Source organism: Amphiprion ocellaris, chromosome 11 (assembly GCF_022539595.1).
Source record: "Amphiprion ocellaris isolate individual 3 ecotype Okinawa chromosome 11, ASM2253959v1, whole genome shotgun sequence".
Taxonomy (NCBI): domain Eukaryota; kingdom Metazoa; phylum Chordata; class Actinopteri; family Pomacentridae; genus Amphiprion; species Amphiprion ocellaris.
This window is the reverse complement of record NC_072776.1, coordinates 6722411-6737501: the sequence shown is the minus strand read 5'-3', so window position 1 is coordinate 6737501 and position 15091 is coordinate 6722411. Positions and strand designations below refer to the sequence as shown.

The 15091-nt window shown below is 37.0% G+C and overlaps 1 protein-coding gene across 1 annotated transcript; it reads left to right on the top strand.

The window, feature by feature from the left end:
• The first annotated feature begins 955 nt into the window (after window positions 1-955).
• chaf1b (chromatin assembly factor 1, subunit B) lies at window positions 956-13620 on the top strand. The gene is given in 15 exon segments (XM_023285949.3): window positions 956-1044; window positions 1399-1554; window positions 3199-3331; window positions 3436-3556; window positions 4047-4150; window positions 4283-4379; window positions 4518-4602; window positions 6849-6942; window positions 7064-7133; window positions 7218-7309; window positions 7416-7575; window positions 9165-9386; window positions 9388-9741; window positions 11335-11423; window positions 12975-13620. Coding segments are annotated over 14 exon segments (1848 nt in total). The 5' UTR covers window positions 956-1044; window positions 1399-1428; the 3' UTR covers window positions 13076-13620.
• Window positions 13621-15091: the final 1471 nt, after the last annotated feature.

Below are 15091 nucleotides of genomic sequence, written 5' to 3'. Positions count from 1 at the left end.
TATTTGTTAAACCAGGAGATGGTGACCCAATGAACAAAACTACTGGTTTAGGATCCTTTGCAATATGCTGTTCAACGCTTTAGTTACCACGTAGATTTATAGTAATGATGCAAAATATAATCATCAGAAGCATTATGATGTACAGATGTCATCCTGATGAATCAACAATTATAGTCCAGTAAAACAATGCATGCCAGAAAGGAAAAAGCTATAATTGTATACTTCTACTTTTTAAAAAAGGGGGTAAATGCAGGGCTTTTCTGAGTAATTCGACTATGTATACTTCAGTTTATTTTTTCATAACCCAAAAATATATCCATGTTTGTAAGGCAGAGCTGAACTGAGAGAGAAATTTGTGGATTTTACTAAAACATAGAATACTTGCAATACTTATTTTCTGATGATGATGATAATCACTATTTATATAGCACCCTTAAGAACAGCGTTCACAAGGTGCAGCACAGAAAATCAAGACATAAAGGAGACGAGGCAGATTAAAGGCAGTCAATTAAACAGTAAAAATGATACATTAAATGAATAATTTGCTGGATTAGGACACATCAAACAAGGAAACTAGGCAGTTTAAAAATTAAAGAATCAGACGGAGGGTTACCTGTTAAATATTTTAAAAATATATCTATTTGAGAAATAATTAGAGATGACATCGCACGAAGGAACCAGGCAGCTAAAATTGCAATAAAACGAGAGAGAACGTCTAAAATTAACAGGACATAATACAAAATAAAACACTAAAAATAGTTGAAGCTAAAAGTAAACTTCACATAAAAGCAAATCTATAAAAGTGATTTAAAAGAAGTTGCCGACTCTGCAATAATAATACCGATGATGATGATAACTTATACAGTGGTAGTTCTGCGCTTACACAGACATGAATTTATCCTGTAAATAGTGGTATTATCCTGAAACGTCATCATTAGTCGCCGCCTCTTCCCGTTTACGTCCAATCACTGAAGCGAACTCGAGCGGAAGTTTTGAACGAGTCGTACGCGGGAATTTAGCATTTCCAGCTGGACATCGGAGGAGGTAAAACACTTCAACTAGCTTCACATTACTTCAGTTAGACGAATAAACAGACGTAACTCTTGTATATTTTTTAACAGAAACACTTGTTAGCTGACAGTAACTTCCATGCACAGGTTTCAGAATTTAGCGTTAGCCGCGACGCATACAAGCAATCCGACTAAGTTCATTGCTAGCGCTGTTAGCTAGCTGTAGCAATCTGTTCTAGTGGTGTGACCAAATGAGCTGTTTTATCAAATTGTTTATATCATTAAACGTTAATACAGCGTGTGTTTTGCACGTTGTAATAACTACTGAGCTGATATCACTTCATTTAAAACTAATGTAAGTGTAAAATATTTGTGTTTTAATTTCCAGAGGTCGGTTTGGGATAGAAAAAAATAAAAAATGAAGGTGGTAACGTGTGAGATTGCATGGCACAACAAGGAGCCAGTCTACAGTTTGGACTTTCAACACAACTCAGATGGACGCATCCATCGACTGGCCACAGCTGGAGTGGACACCACAGTCAGGGTGAGTGGAGAGGAGTTAATGAGTACATCTGCTTTTCTAATGCACTTCATTTTAATGACCGTATGGTGTGAACCTGTGCACATGCATTTATCCAGTAAGGAACCGTGTAACACACAGGGCAAAGCAAAAATGCTACCTTACCCGTGTACAACAATCAGACCAAAAAATTACTATAATAATGGTCAACAAAACAAAACAAAAAAGAAAGATTGAATTGAAGCAATAATGGTTTCTTACAGCAGCAAGTTTGAATTAACTGTTTCAGCATTTACTGGTGATAAAACATTTTTTATCTTTATGTAAACCATGAGTGCATACAAACCCAACTTACTTAAGCTTTTAAGATAAATCTTTATTAATTCCACAGTGGGGAAATTTGCAGTGTTACAACAGCAACAGAGATAATGCAAAAAACGTAGAGTGATCGGTTAAAAATATAAAATAAACAAGCAACATGCATGAGTACTAGGACCCAATCCATATGGATTTTTTGAGTTATAAATAAAATTATAAATAAAATGACTTCTTTTTTGGTCCCTCAATGCTTATAACAGCAAGGATATGAATTACAGGCAGAACATTTTACTGTTTGCAATACTTTGTCCTTTAGCATTTGTTTAACTTTACAACAGAGAGGAATTTTCAAGTACAAAAACATGCAACAAAGCATTAAACCTCTGGGAAATTATATAACCTTAAAAAGCCAGTCTATAAATGAGTTATGAAATGCATCTTTATTTGTCTTGTACTTCTTGTTGCTGCAAATTAGAAGTAGGTTAAAGTACAGGTGAAGTTACTGGCAAAACATTATTTATGCAGCCCTCTGATGCCCTTTAACATTAAATCACATTTTCTCTACTCCATTATTTTCTTTGCCATGAAGCCATATAACCCAAAATAAAAACCAGAGGTGCCTTTTTCAGATGTCAAAACATGTCATCTTTGACAGAGTTGCATTTTAAATATATAATGGTCGCAAATAGTCCAACACTAATGTTTCTCCATAACAACACACAGCGTTTAATCGGCAAAACTCCGGCGGATGACGATTATTTTGAAAAGGGATAAATTGGTCGGGCCCTATTAAGTATTGTTGGTGTTGTACACATTCTTCCACATTGAGAAAAAATAACAAAACAGGGCTGTTCTACATGTGCAAAAATATTGATATTGCCCAGATTGGTAAAAAATACATCTTTTCTATGTATAGAATATTCATTACATCCAGATTTGTAATGAAATGTGACAATTTTTTTAGTGTGTAGTTTACTGAGAGCAGTGCTGGTTGTGAAGTTTGACAGCAGCAGCAGGAAGAAAGGACGTTCAGTATCTCTTCTTCACATGCTGTGGGTGAAGCAGCCGGGTACTGAAGGAGCTGACCAGCCCTGTCGTCCTGCAGGGGGTGGGACAGCTTAGCCATCATCCTCCTGTCTCCCACCCCTTCCACTGGGTCTGAGCTGGCCTTCTTTACCAGCTTGTTAAGTTTCTTTCTGTCTGCTGTAGAAATACTGCTGCCCCAGCAGACCACAGCATAGAAGATGGCTGAAGCCCTCATACAGTCAAATCGGTGTAAGGTCTCGTGTGTGGCCAGACCGGTTTAGTGAGTGTGTTTAATTTGCCTTTTCTCCTGATATGTTGATGCAGCTGTGGCGAGTGGACATGGGTCCAGATGGGAAGGCAGTAGTGGAGTTTCTGTCTAATCTGGCTAGACATACCAAGGCTGTCAACGTAGTACGCTTCAGCCCTAACGGAGAGCTGCTTGCTTCAGGAGGAGATGGTATGTCAAATGCTAGTTACAAAAGGCTCTAGTGAAGTGTTCCTAAAACAGATCCGTACTTAAAATAAACTATCCTGCAATTTTTTTGTTATAATTTGATACAGATGCTGCAATTCTGCTGTGGAAGCTCAACGACTCTAAGGAGCCTGAGCAGACCCCTGTGTTCCAGGAGGATGATGAATCTCAACTCAACAAGGAGAGCTGGTCTGTGGTCAAAACACTAAGGTAAACAAGCACAGCAAATGCATGTGTCTCCTATGTTACTTATAGTAGGGTTGTATAATTCTATTTCTCATCTTGCCACTGCAGAGACAGAATATAAATGATTCCCACCAGGAAAATATAAGAGTCATAAAATCCTGTATCCTTATGAATCTAATAAACAGCTGCACAGCAACTCCGTCTCTGCTTTTGGGATCTCATTTTGTGTTCTCGCTGATGTCTGCTTTGACCATCTTAGCTTTTTTAGACATGCTATGGTCAGGCAAGTGAGACATTAAAGCATTTTAAAATAATATTTAATCGTTCTCAATATATAAATGTTTGCCCACAAGTCATTTTATTCATTTTAATCTCTGCAATGGCAGTTAGTACAAACATTAAAATGCCTGACTTGAAAAACAGAGGTCAAGTGAAGCCATAACTATTTGATTTGAATTTACTGCAATAGTGTAGTCATACAAAGATGATTTGCTGTGATTTGGCTGGTTTTCAGGGGCCACATAGAGGACGTGTACGACATCTGCTGGACACGAGATGGAAACTTTATGGTATCTGGATCTGTTTACAACACTGCTATTATGTGGGACATCAACAAAGGTTTGTTTGTAGTTTTAGATGTGTGTGTGTGTGTGTGTTTGTTTCATAAATGTATGTTTTGTTTAATCAAGTTTTTTTTTTAAATATGGCCTTTGTATTCATTATTTTGCTTGCAACTGTTTTTGTGTTTAGGACAGAAGCTCTGTATTTTGAATGACCACAAGAGCTACGTACAGGGGGTGACCTGGGATCCTCTGGGGCAATACATTGCCACTCTCAGCTGTGACAGGTAGACAATAGCTATGTTTAGTTCCAGCCTCACCCATCTTTGGGTCTAGTCTTTATTTAATGTTTGCACTTGATGTTAAATAGTCACCGACAGCTGGGTTTACAGCAGCCTGATTCTGAAGATGTTTCTGTCCTTCAGGGTGATGCGTGTGTACAGCACTCACACGAAGAAGAAGGCCTTCTGTATCAGTAAAATGAGCTCTGAGGGAAATGCAGAAGGAGAGGTCAGTAGTTTAAAAAAAAAACTCTTGTTGTTGTCTTAGGTGTGGCAAAAATCCAAATCGTATAGTTTGTCTGCATTTTCTGGGTTTCTCTGGAATAAATTTCTGAATTTTTTAGTTCCTAAACCTGCAATCCCTTTGCCAACCTACTACACTGAACCCTACTATCTTTATTTTTATCCTTTACATTGATCATTTTGGTGGTTTTCTCCTTGGACTCAGCTCTACAGTGGTGAGAAAAAGTTTTCGGACACCCTTAAAATTTTATACAATCTCAAATATTTTCATGAAATCTTTGTGGAAAAATCTTTTGTTTTTCAAAAGGTGTGGCTACATTAGACAGACACAAACAAATATAAATGATATTTTTTTGTTTATTGTTTATAAACAAAATACTAAGTTCTTGACAGTTTCAATATGTCGGTTCTCAACATTGTCAGTATAAAAGTCAACAAATTACAGAGAACGTGTTCAAAACTGAACAAAAAATAAACATCACATCATCAAATTAAAATGTAGTTAATTCTGCAGAAGAGAGCTTGTGGGTTTGGAGAATGGCACAGTACTTGGCAGAGTTCAGTGTGCCATCACAGACAGTGAGATGACCAACACCAGCAGCACTCATGCACCCCCAAACCATGGTACTGCCTCCACCATGCTTGGCAGTAGGTACTGTACATGCTGGAGATAATGCTTCACCTGGCCTTCTGCTTACCTTCACATTAGCAGGAGGAAGATAAAGCTGGAAACTGGACTCATCTGACCACAGAATCTTCTTCCAATTCCTGGATGTCCAGTTCTTGTGTGCTTGGGCCCAACGACGCCAGGCTAACCTCTGTCTCTCATTGATCTGGGGCTTCTTGACAGCCTTGTAGGACCTTAAGCCATGATCTAAAAGTCGACCATGTACAGTGCAGAGGAACACTAGACACCAGTTTGGTTTGACCACTGCTGCTGAAGCTCCTGTGATGTCATTTGGTGGTTTTCCTGCACATGCGGATCAGGATGCAGCCATTTCTTGGTGAAGAACCCCTTGGACACCCAGATCTTGGTTTTTCTTCCAAGCTGTTGGTTGGTCTGTATTTCTGCAGAGTGTATCCAAGTGCTGAAGGACTGCATCTGCACTTTATGGCTATCTGTCAGCTGTACCCTTCCTGGCTGAGAATCTGTATCTTCAGGCGTGTTTCCTGAGTTAGATTCCTCGTTTTAGCCATTTTTGTCCCTGAAGAACTTTCAGATATGTTGGCTTTATATAGACACAAAGCATGGCAACTAAAATTTTGTCTTTAAATAAAAAGCAGGACCTTCATGAGTGGATCACGAGCATCAAAATGACCCATTAATCAAAATTTCTGATGTATTTTTATGGAACCAATCGATTTTAAGTTTTTAATGGCTTTTTTAGGATTAGTTTAGTATTTTGGCTGTGACTGCACTGAAAGAAATTCGCTTGAAGACTTAAGAGTGATTCTTAATGCAATATTTCATAAATGCATGGGGTGTCTGAAAACTTTTTTTCCACCACTGTATAGTCTCACTCTTGCTTCTCTCTTGCCACTTGTTCATTAACCCTTGTGTCGTCCTGCAGGTCAAAACTGACCCGTTTTAAAGTTTGAAAATGTCGAAGAAAAAAAAATATTTTCACAGTGAAACTTCTGATGTCCACATTTTCAACATTTTTGGGAAATCTTTGAACATTTTTTGGTGGGGAAAAAAGAAATGTTAGAAATGTTTCTTAAGAACATTCACCAAAAAATACCAAAATTCAGTAAATTTTGCTGGATTTTGGTTGATTTTTTGTGAATGTTCTTAAAGAAAATAATAGAAGTTTTACTGATATATATGTAATCACTTTAGATATTTTTACGATTTTTTGGGAAGATTTTTACTCATTTTTATAAATATTTACAAGAATCTTCTTGCCAAATTTGGGAAATTTTTAAAAAATAAAACTTTTAAGGGAAACTTTTAAGGAATTATTGGAATTTTCTCCCTGAAGGTTTTACAAATTTTCAGAAGTTTGGGGAATTTTTTGCAGATTTTTTGGATTTTTTTCAGACAAGGAAACAATATTTCCTGGTTCCCGTAAATGAAGACAACAGGAGGGTTAAAGCAGACTTCATTTCTTCTATATGGTCTTAAAATGTGAAACTGACCTTTCTAATATAGTTAGATGCTCCTCTGAGCTGTCCAGTAAGTGAGACATCTCATCAGTGCTCACAGTGCTTCCATTATCTGTAACTTTGCAGGTCAAGCAGTACAGAATGTTCCATGATGACAGTATGAGGTCGTTCTTTCGCCGTCTTTCATTTACGCCTGATGGGTCATTCCTTCTCGCCCCAGGTATGCACAAAACATGCTCAAAATGTGGCTTTTATCTGCTGAAATCTCGTGTTGTATCTCCCAGTCAAACCTGTTTACACAAACCAAATTTCTTCTGCTCTCATCTTTTTTTTACCCTCAGCTGGATGTGTGGAGATTGGAGAAAACATCATAAATACCACCTACATCTTTTCCAGGAAGGGTCTAAAGAGGTAGCTTTTGCGGCATGTTATTGCATTTACTTTGTCTTATTAACACTTTTAAGTGAGGTTTAAATCTCTGTCTGCCTCTTTTAGGCCAATCGCCCACTTGCCGTGTCCAACTAAAGCTACTCTGGCTGTGCGCTGCTGCCCTGTTTACTTTGAACTGAGGACCAAAAAGGGAGAAGGCAAGGACATACAAAGAAGGCAGACTATAAACGCCTTTCTTTCTGATTTGTTTCTAGCTCTTATGTCCTCTTTTTCTCTTCATTTTACACTCTTTGTTCCCTACAGATGGTTCTGTCCAGGCTCTTCCCAATGTATTCCAGTTGCCGTACCGTATGGTGTTTGCAGTGGCCTCGGAGGACTCCATCTTCCTGTATGATACGCAGCAAACCCTTCCGTTTGGCCTCGTGTCCAACATCCACTATCACACACTCAGTGATCTCACATGGTAAACCAACACTTTCTTCATCTTTTGAAGCTATTTCAGAATAAACTTACACCTTTTTCTGGGACTCAAATGTGCTGAGTGTCCAGGATGTTGATATTAATAGTGATAATAAATTTATTTGTATAGAATTTTCCCAGAAGAAGGAGTTATAAAGTGCTTTACTGAGCAGTAATTACACCTATAGAAAAGAAAATGACAATAGTGTATAATATTTTAAATGAAGTACAATAATTTACAGTCAATGAGACGTGATTTTCAGTTGACATAAAAAGTTTGGAACGTGTTTTGCATTTTGATGAAAGATGTAGGTCAGTTTCTGTCATTTCACTGATTAAAGCTTTAATGTCCAGAAAGTTTCTTGCAAACAATGAATGGTGGTGGTCAACAAATATGTATATTTTTATCAGAAATTGATGAAAATGGAAGAAAAAGAAAATACCAGAAACCGGAAAGCACTGGTTTTCAAATCAGGAAGACACAGTATTGGCACAAGTAGAATATATAGCAAAGAATAAACACGGAAATTTAGCACACACCCAGAGCTGGTGTCACTGCTGTCATGTCATCAAAAACCATCACAGAAGGCAGTTAAAGACAAAACAGAAACCAGGCACCACTGTATCACATTCACTGCTACAGGCCATATCACATTTAGTTTGAGCAGTCAGCATCGATCCAAATAAAACCTCTCATTATTCTGTTTGTGTCATGTCTAGGAAGGTAACGCTTCTATCTCTTGGAAGCCATAATAAGGCTTCAGCACACAGGAGAACAATTTGATTTTATTGCTTCCATAAAATGTACCTTTGGACGATACTTCTTAATTTTGAGCAACTAGCACTGTGAAATCTTCATTTTAGCTTCAGGTAGATTAAGGACTTTAAATTTTGACCCTCTTTTAACCCTCCTGTTGTCTTCATTTACGGGCACCAGAAAATATTGTTTCCTTGTGTGAAAAAAATTCAGCAAAAAAAAATTCCCCAAATTTCTGAAAGTTTGCAAAACCTTCAGGAAGGAAATTCCAATAATTCCTTAAAAGTTTCCCTTAAAAGTTTTATTTTTTAAAAATCCCCCAAATTTGGCAACAAAATTCTTGTAAATATTTATAAAACATGAGTAAAAATCTTCCCAAAAAAATCCTAAAAATATCTGAAGTGATTACATGTATATAAGTCAAACTTCTAATATTTTCTTTAAGAACATTCACAAAAAAATCAACCAAAATCCAGTAAATTTTGCTGGATTTTGGTTGATTTTTTTTTTGGTGAATGTTCTTAAGAAACATTTTTTTTAACATTTATTTTTTTCCACCAAAAAATGTTGAAAAATTTCCCCAAAAATGTTGAAAATGAGGACATCAGAAATTTCACTGTGAAAATATATTTTTTTCCACATTTTCAGACTTTAAAACGGGTCAATTTGACCCGCAGGACGACACGAAGGTTAAATGACACCTGGAAGCAGCCCTACATGGAAAAAAGAAATTAATAGAGCAAGCGATAGATGTCCTTTTTTGTACATAATGTAAACTGAATGTGTCATACATGTTGTACCCATCCACTGACATAATTTTACTGTATCCTGTTTAGGTCTCGGGATGGTTCCTTCCTGGCTGTGTCCTCCACAGACGGCTACTGCTCCTTCCTGTCCTTCTCTCCTGGGGAGCTGGGAACTCCACTGAAGGAGCCGCCCACCCTGGAGGTCTTTGTCCCAAACAGCAGCGTCGAGAAAAAGGGCAAGAAGGCATCGGCGGCCAAGAATTCACCCCCACTGTCCCAACCGTCCAGCTCAGCCCCGACTCCCACAAACCAAGCCGGTCATGGCAAAGACGCCCCCTCTGTCACCCCCGCCACAGGAGAAGAAGAGCACCCCTGCTCCCAAAGCTAAACTTCAGCCCCGCAGGATCACCCTCAACACCTTGGAGGGTTGGGGGAAGCCCACCACCCCTAAAGCCACAGCTCCTTCAGCACCTCTGACCCCAGCATCTGGGAGCCGGAGTGCACCATCGACTCCCCAGCCACGTATCGCTCCTTTAACCCCCACCAGCTCGTCCACGACCCAGCGTCGCATCACTCCCCTCACTCCCTCCACACCAAAAGTCCTCAGCAGTGCTGCTGGACCCACCACCCCTAAAGAGAAAACCACCCTGAAGGCTCCCACCCCGAGGTAAATACAAGCAGAGCTGCCTTGTGTGAACCTGTCAGGGTCACAGAACCTAAAACAGGGAATTAATATTTTACTCAGCGCTGGTATACTTAAAAAAATCAAAGTATACCAGTGCTGAGTGAAATATTAATTCCCTGCTTGTAGGTTCTTCTAGTAATGTGAGGGTAAGCGAGCGTGTATCAAGGCTAAAAGTTCAGTTTTTCTTTTTTCCAAACCCAAGATATTCATTTCACAGAGATTAAATGAATTATGAAAAGCAAAAAAAATCTGAGAAAAGTTGACATTATTGTTTGATAATGACTTAAAACATTCATATTTCATACAAAAACGTTGAAGGCTAATGTAGTGATAATCATTACACGCTAGAGGTTAAAAAGTAAGCATACCTTCTTTTTTGTGAATGTGTTTTTATTGGTTTTTGTCATTATTCAGCCGAGTTATGTGGATGTTTTTAAGTCAGTAAAATACATTCATGTAGCTTTTTTTTCAAAACCAGGCTTCCACTACGCTTCACACTTACATAACAAGACAGTAAAAGGCTTGCGAATAAATATTTAAATCGAAAACATGCGAAAACAGAAAAGGAATTGTAAAAGAACAAGAAGCATCGCTGAAAGCCCTTTGAGATCAAATAGATTTTGTGATGAGAACAGTCAGAGTTTTCTGATCTGACCCCTGGGGGAGACTGTTCCATTATCTAGGAGCAGGACAGCAAAAGCTTAGACACCACAAGACTTAAACTTTGGGCAGAACACCCGCTGATACATGGAGAAGGTAAAGTGTGTAATGCCTACAAGAAAAAGCAGTCAGACTGACAGTTGGTGACACCAGTTCAAAAGTGTTGGTGAAGTTTAACTTACTAATCATGTACTGTAGAAATAATGCAACTTTTATTTCTGTCAGCAAAAACCAACCTAAAATTTTACTATTTAACTATTAGATGCAGCGTACTGTAGGTCGGTGAAGAGACCAGTGTTTCCTATTGCAAGACCACATATGGTAATTTATGGAAATACTGGAACTATTCAAATGTGTTTTTGACTGGAGTTACACTGATGGGTTTTTACATGTATCCACCTCCCCTTCCCCTGTAATGATTAAATTAGCTAAGCTGATTATCCCTAAAGATGCATTTTACAGAGACAAGTACAAAGAGCAACAAAGCAAAATGGGCCTTTTGCTGTTACTATACTTTTGAATATTCTTTGAAAAAAAGGTTGGAGAAATATAAATAGCCTGACTGGGGTTGTGATGTTTTTGTCGGCTTGCATGTCTTCAGCACTGGCAGTGTGAACAAAGCCCTGTCTGGTATGAGGGATTCGTTGGACCCCCCACTGACTATAAAATAATAATCACTCTGACAGACTGCTCTTAGACAATGGCAGCCTGCACATGCTTTTGTTTAAGTTCTTATTTTTGTGTCTGTAACTTGGAAGGTTTGACTCATTTTAACTAAATCTGATTATCAAATGATAAATACAGTGGAAATATAATTAACTTTGTCCTCAGGAGTGTTTGATTTTCATGTTTTCTGTTTCTGTGTTGAGTTGATCTCTTGCTTAAAGCCTCTTTGCTTTTTCTGTTTGTTTACAGGCGAGTATCTCTGACTCCCATTGCATCCCGATCTCCAGCTGTTAGTTCACATTTTGGCACTGCCTCTTCCACTGAGAAGGCCAAACACGGTTAGTGAGAGCTCTGACTGCTGTCCTTTGGTGTAGCAGATATCACAGTAAGCAACTTTTATGATTGAGAATGTGATTCTTTCTCAGCCTGAATAACAATCTGTTTTGTGTCACAACACCAATGCATTTTTTTAATAATAATTAAAATAACTTTATTTATATAGCACGCTTAAGAACCGCATTCACAAGGTGCTTTGACAGTTAAAACATGCAAACAGACAATCAAACAAGATATAGGAGACAAGTCAGAACAGTCAATTAAAAGTGATAGTAAAAATGGTACTAAATTAAATGAATAATTAGCTAGATTAGCAGAATCATAACAAACAAAGGAACTAGACAGTTTAAAAATTAAAGAATTGGACAGAGGGTTAACAGAATTTTTTTTTTTTTTTAAAAATTGAGAATGAAAGAATTAGAGATGACATCACACAAAGCAACCAGGCAGCTAAAATTAAAATAAAATGAGAGAACTTCTAAAATAAACAGGACGTAATACAAAATAAAACACTAAAAATAATTCAAGCTAAAAGTAAACCTCACATAAAAGCAAGTCTGTAAAAGTGGGTTTTAAGAACTGATTTTAAACAAGTTACTGACTCTGCAAGCCTCAGGCAGGTCGTTCTAAAGACGAGGTCCTGATGGAGATGTTTCTGTCAATATATAATTGAGGGACTTTTGAAGTCCATGGGATATATCTTGCATGCATTTTTGTTAAAAGTAAAAAAAATACTAATCTATTTTATGTTCATTATGATCATGTCTTTACAAATTCCATAAGTATTTATTATGGAAACAATCACTTTTTAATAACAAATGACTGGATATCACTAAAACGTCAATTAAATAACCATCTGAATTTAATAACAACCACCTTCTAATTGGCTAAACAATAATAAAATGAGCTTATTCAAAAGTGTTTTGATTGTGTTCTTATTATTAAGTTGAAATAATCTTGACAGATATTTCTTTTTTGGCAATATATCAAATTTTACATGGAAAATAACAAATTAGATCACTTTTGAACTAAGTTCCCCATTACAAAAACACCTGTCAAGGAAGTGTGTTAATTCCAGATCACATGACCTGCTCCACATGATGTCATTTCCTCCTGAAGAAAAGACTGGCAAGACTCCAAGGCTTTCTTAGTTATTTAATATAAAGTAGTGTGTGAGTCAAGTGTATATTTATCAACAGGTTTACTAAAATATCTCTATAAATAACTTGTAATTTCAATTTTACTCAATTGTATATGTAATATTTAGAAGAATCTTTCTGTAAAAATGCCATGTGGTGTTTGGTTATAGGCAGCCATGTTGATTTTAGGCCTGAAAACAGCAAAAATGTCAACTATGTTACTAAAAGTCCCACAATTATATATTGACCCATTTATTTCACTGTTCATATTTATTTTTTGTTCCGCTGCATAAATGTTAGAGGTCTTGCATGTCGCACACAGTCCACATACTCTTTAATCCCAGCAGAATATTACACAGAGAGAGAATGAAGTGTTCGCTTCTGTCGCTGATCCTCTCATTTGTTTTTCACCAGAGCGTCCTTCTCCTCCCACTGATCCCGTGTGCCAGCCTCCAGAGTCCAAACGGACCAAAACCAGTGACCCCCCAGCAAAGAGCAGTGTCACCCAGGATTAGTGTTTACTGGGAACAGTGTGGTGCTGCGATATCGGACTCAAGTGCACGCAGCAGAGAGTGGAGGATAAAGAAGCTTCAGAATAAAGCCGCTGAATCTCCCCATGGATGAAACATCATAGTGCAATAGCATTGTGTTTGCTCTGATATTCAGTCTGTACTTAATCTAACGAGACGATGCTTTACACTTCACTTAATGTACTCAAGTTATAGAACAGTATTTTTGAAATCTCTTTTCTTTTTATAGTTGTGCGTGTTTTATATCCTACAGTAAACAGGTAATGAGGTAAGTGTGTTATATTTGATTTATGTGACATTTAAAAGTGCTGTTGGAAAGAGGAAAATGGTCTCACTTCCTATCTGTGTGTGAAGACCTAAAGAAGACAAAATACAAGCACTTCAAGGGCTTGTGCCTTGTGTTGGCTTTGACTGAATAACTTGTCTTAATTGCTAAAGACTGCACTAACAGCTTGAGGTTTAAACTCAAATTTGTTGAGCCTTTCGGAGTCATTTTGTTATAAAATTAAAAAAAGGGCGTGTCACATAGAGTACAAGTGGTTTGTCACATGGTGTACTAATGACAAGCAGCTGATAGTTATGTAAAATGTAAGGAAATTAACTATTTGTGTTAAAACTAAACTGATTTAAAGGTGTCTCTAATGTTGAACTAATGCAGCAAGTTTCGCTGAGCAGCTGTTCTGTTATAAATTCTAAAGGTCTGAATTATACATTATAAGAACAACTGCAGATAAGCTACTTGAGAAATGACGAATTCTCCATTTATTCGACCGATCCAAAAGTAGTCAAACATGTTCAAAAATACAGGAATCAACTACAAGGATGATAAAGCGAATAAAATGCCAAATCTACAAAAGACATGACTTCAGTGATATCCCTGAGTGTACAGCAGTATTTTGTGGCCTTATTAATCTGTTTTACTCTCAATGTAGAGTCAAAATGACGATAAATTTTAAATGCTGCCCATATATACAAAGTAAAAAACACTGAATCACATCATCATAGTCACTTCATATACAGTCATGAAAAATCACATTTAAAAAACATATTAGAGAAGGCAATCATCATTAAAGGCGATTTGCATAAATGACAAAATGTTTGTAGTCATTTTCACAATTGAAAAAATAAAACAGATCAGTTGCATGGAAAAAGTAAGCACACCTTCACATCCATAAAATTAGAATCAGGGGTTCCAGCTGAGGTGCTGCTGATAATAACATGCTTAAGGAGTGACAGGTGGAGTCTGTTGTATTTAAACCTCCGATATCCAGGATCTACTGTTCTCTTTGCTGTTGAAGTGTGAAGTGTCATCATGCTGAGATCTAAAGAGCTTTCTAAGGCCTCCCAAAAATAACCCAACAGCAGACAGTTTGATGCATAAAAGAAGTCTCCAAGAACCCCGAAATTTCACCAAAAAGTGAAACTGTGCAACTGGGTCAATGTATAATAGAGGGACTTTTGAAGTCCATAGGATATATCTTGCATACATTTTTATTAAAAGTAAAAAAAAAAAGTTTTTGTGTTCATTATGATCATGTCTTTACAAATTCCACAATTGTTTATTATGCAAACAATCACTTCTTAATAAAAAATGACTGGATGTCACTAAAATGTCAAATAACCATCCAAATTTAATAACAACTACCTTCTAATTAGCTGAACAATAATAAAATGAGCTTATTCAAAAATTGTTTTAATTGTATTCTTTTATTTAGTTTATTAATTGTATCTGTGTGTGAGAAATCACTTTCCAAGGCTCCAAGGCTTTCTGAGTTATTTAATATAAAGTAGTGTGTGAGTCGAGTGTGGATTTATCACGTCAACAAGTTTACTACAGTATATTTATAAATAACTTTTAATTTTACTCAATTGTATTTATAATATTTAGAAGAATCTTTCTGTAAAAATGCCATGTGGTGTTTGGTTATAGGCAGCCATGTTGATTTTAGGCCTGAAAACAGCAAAAATGTCAACTATGATACAAAAAGTCCCACAGTTATA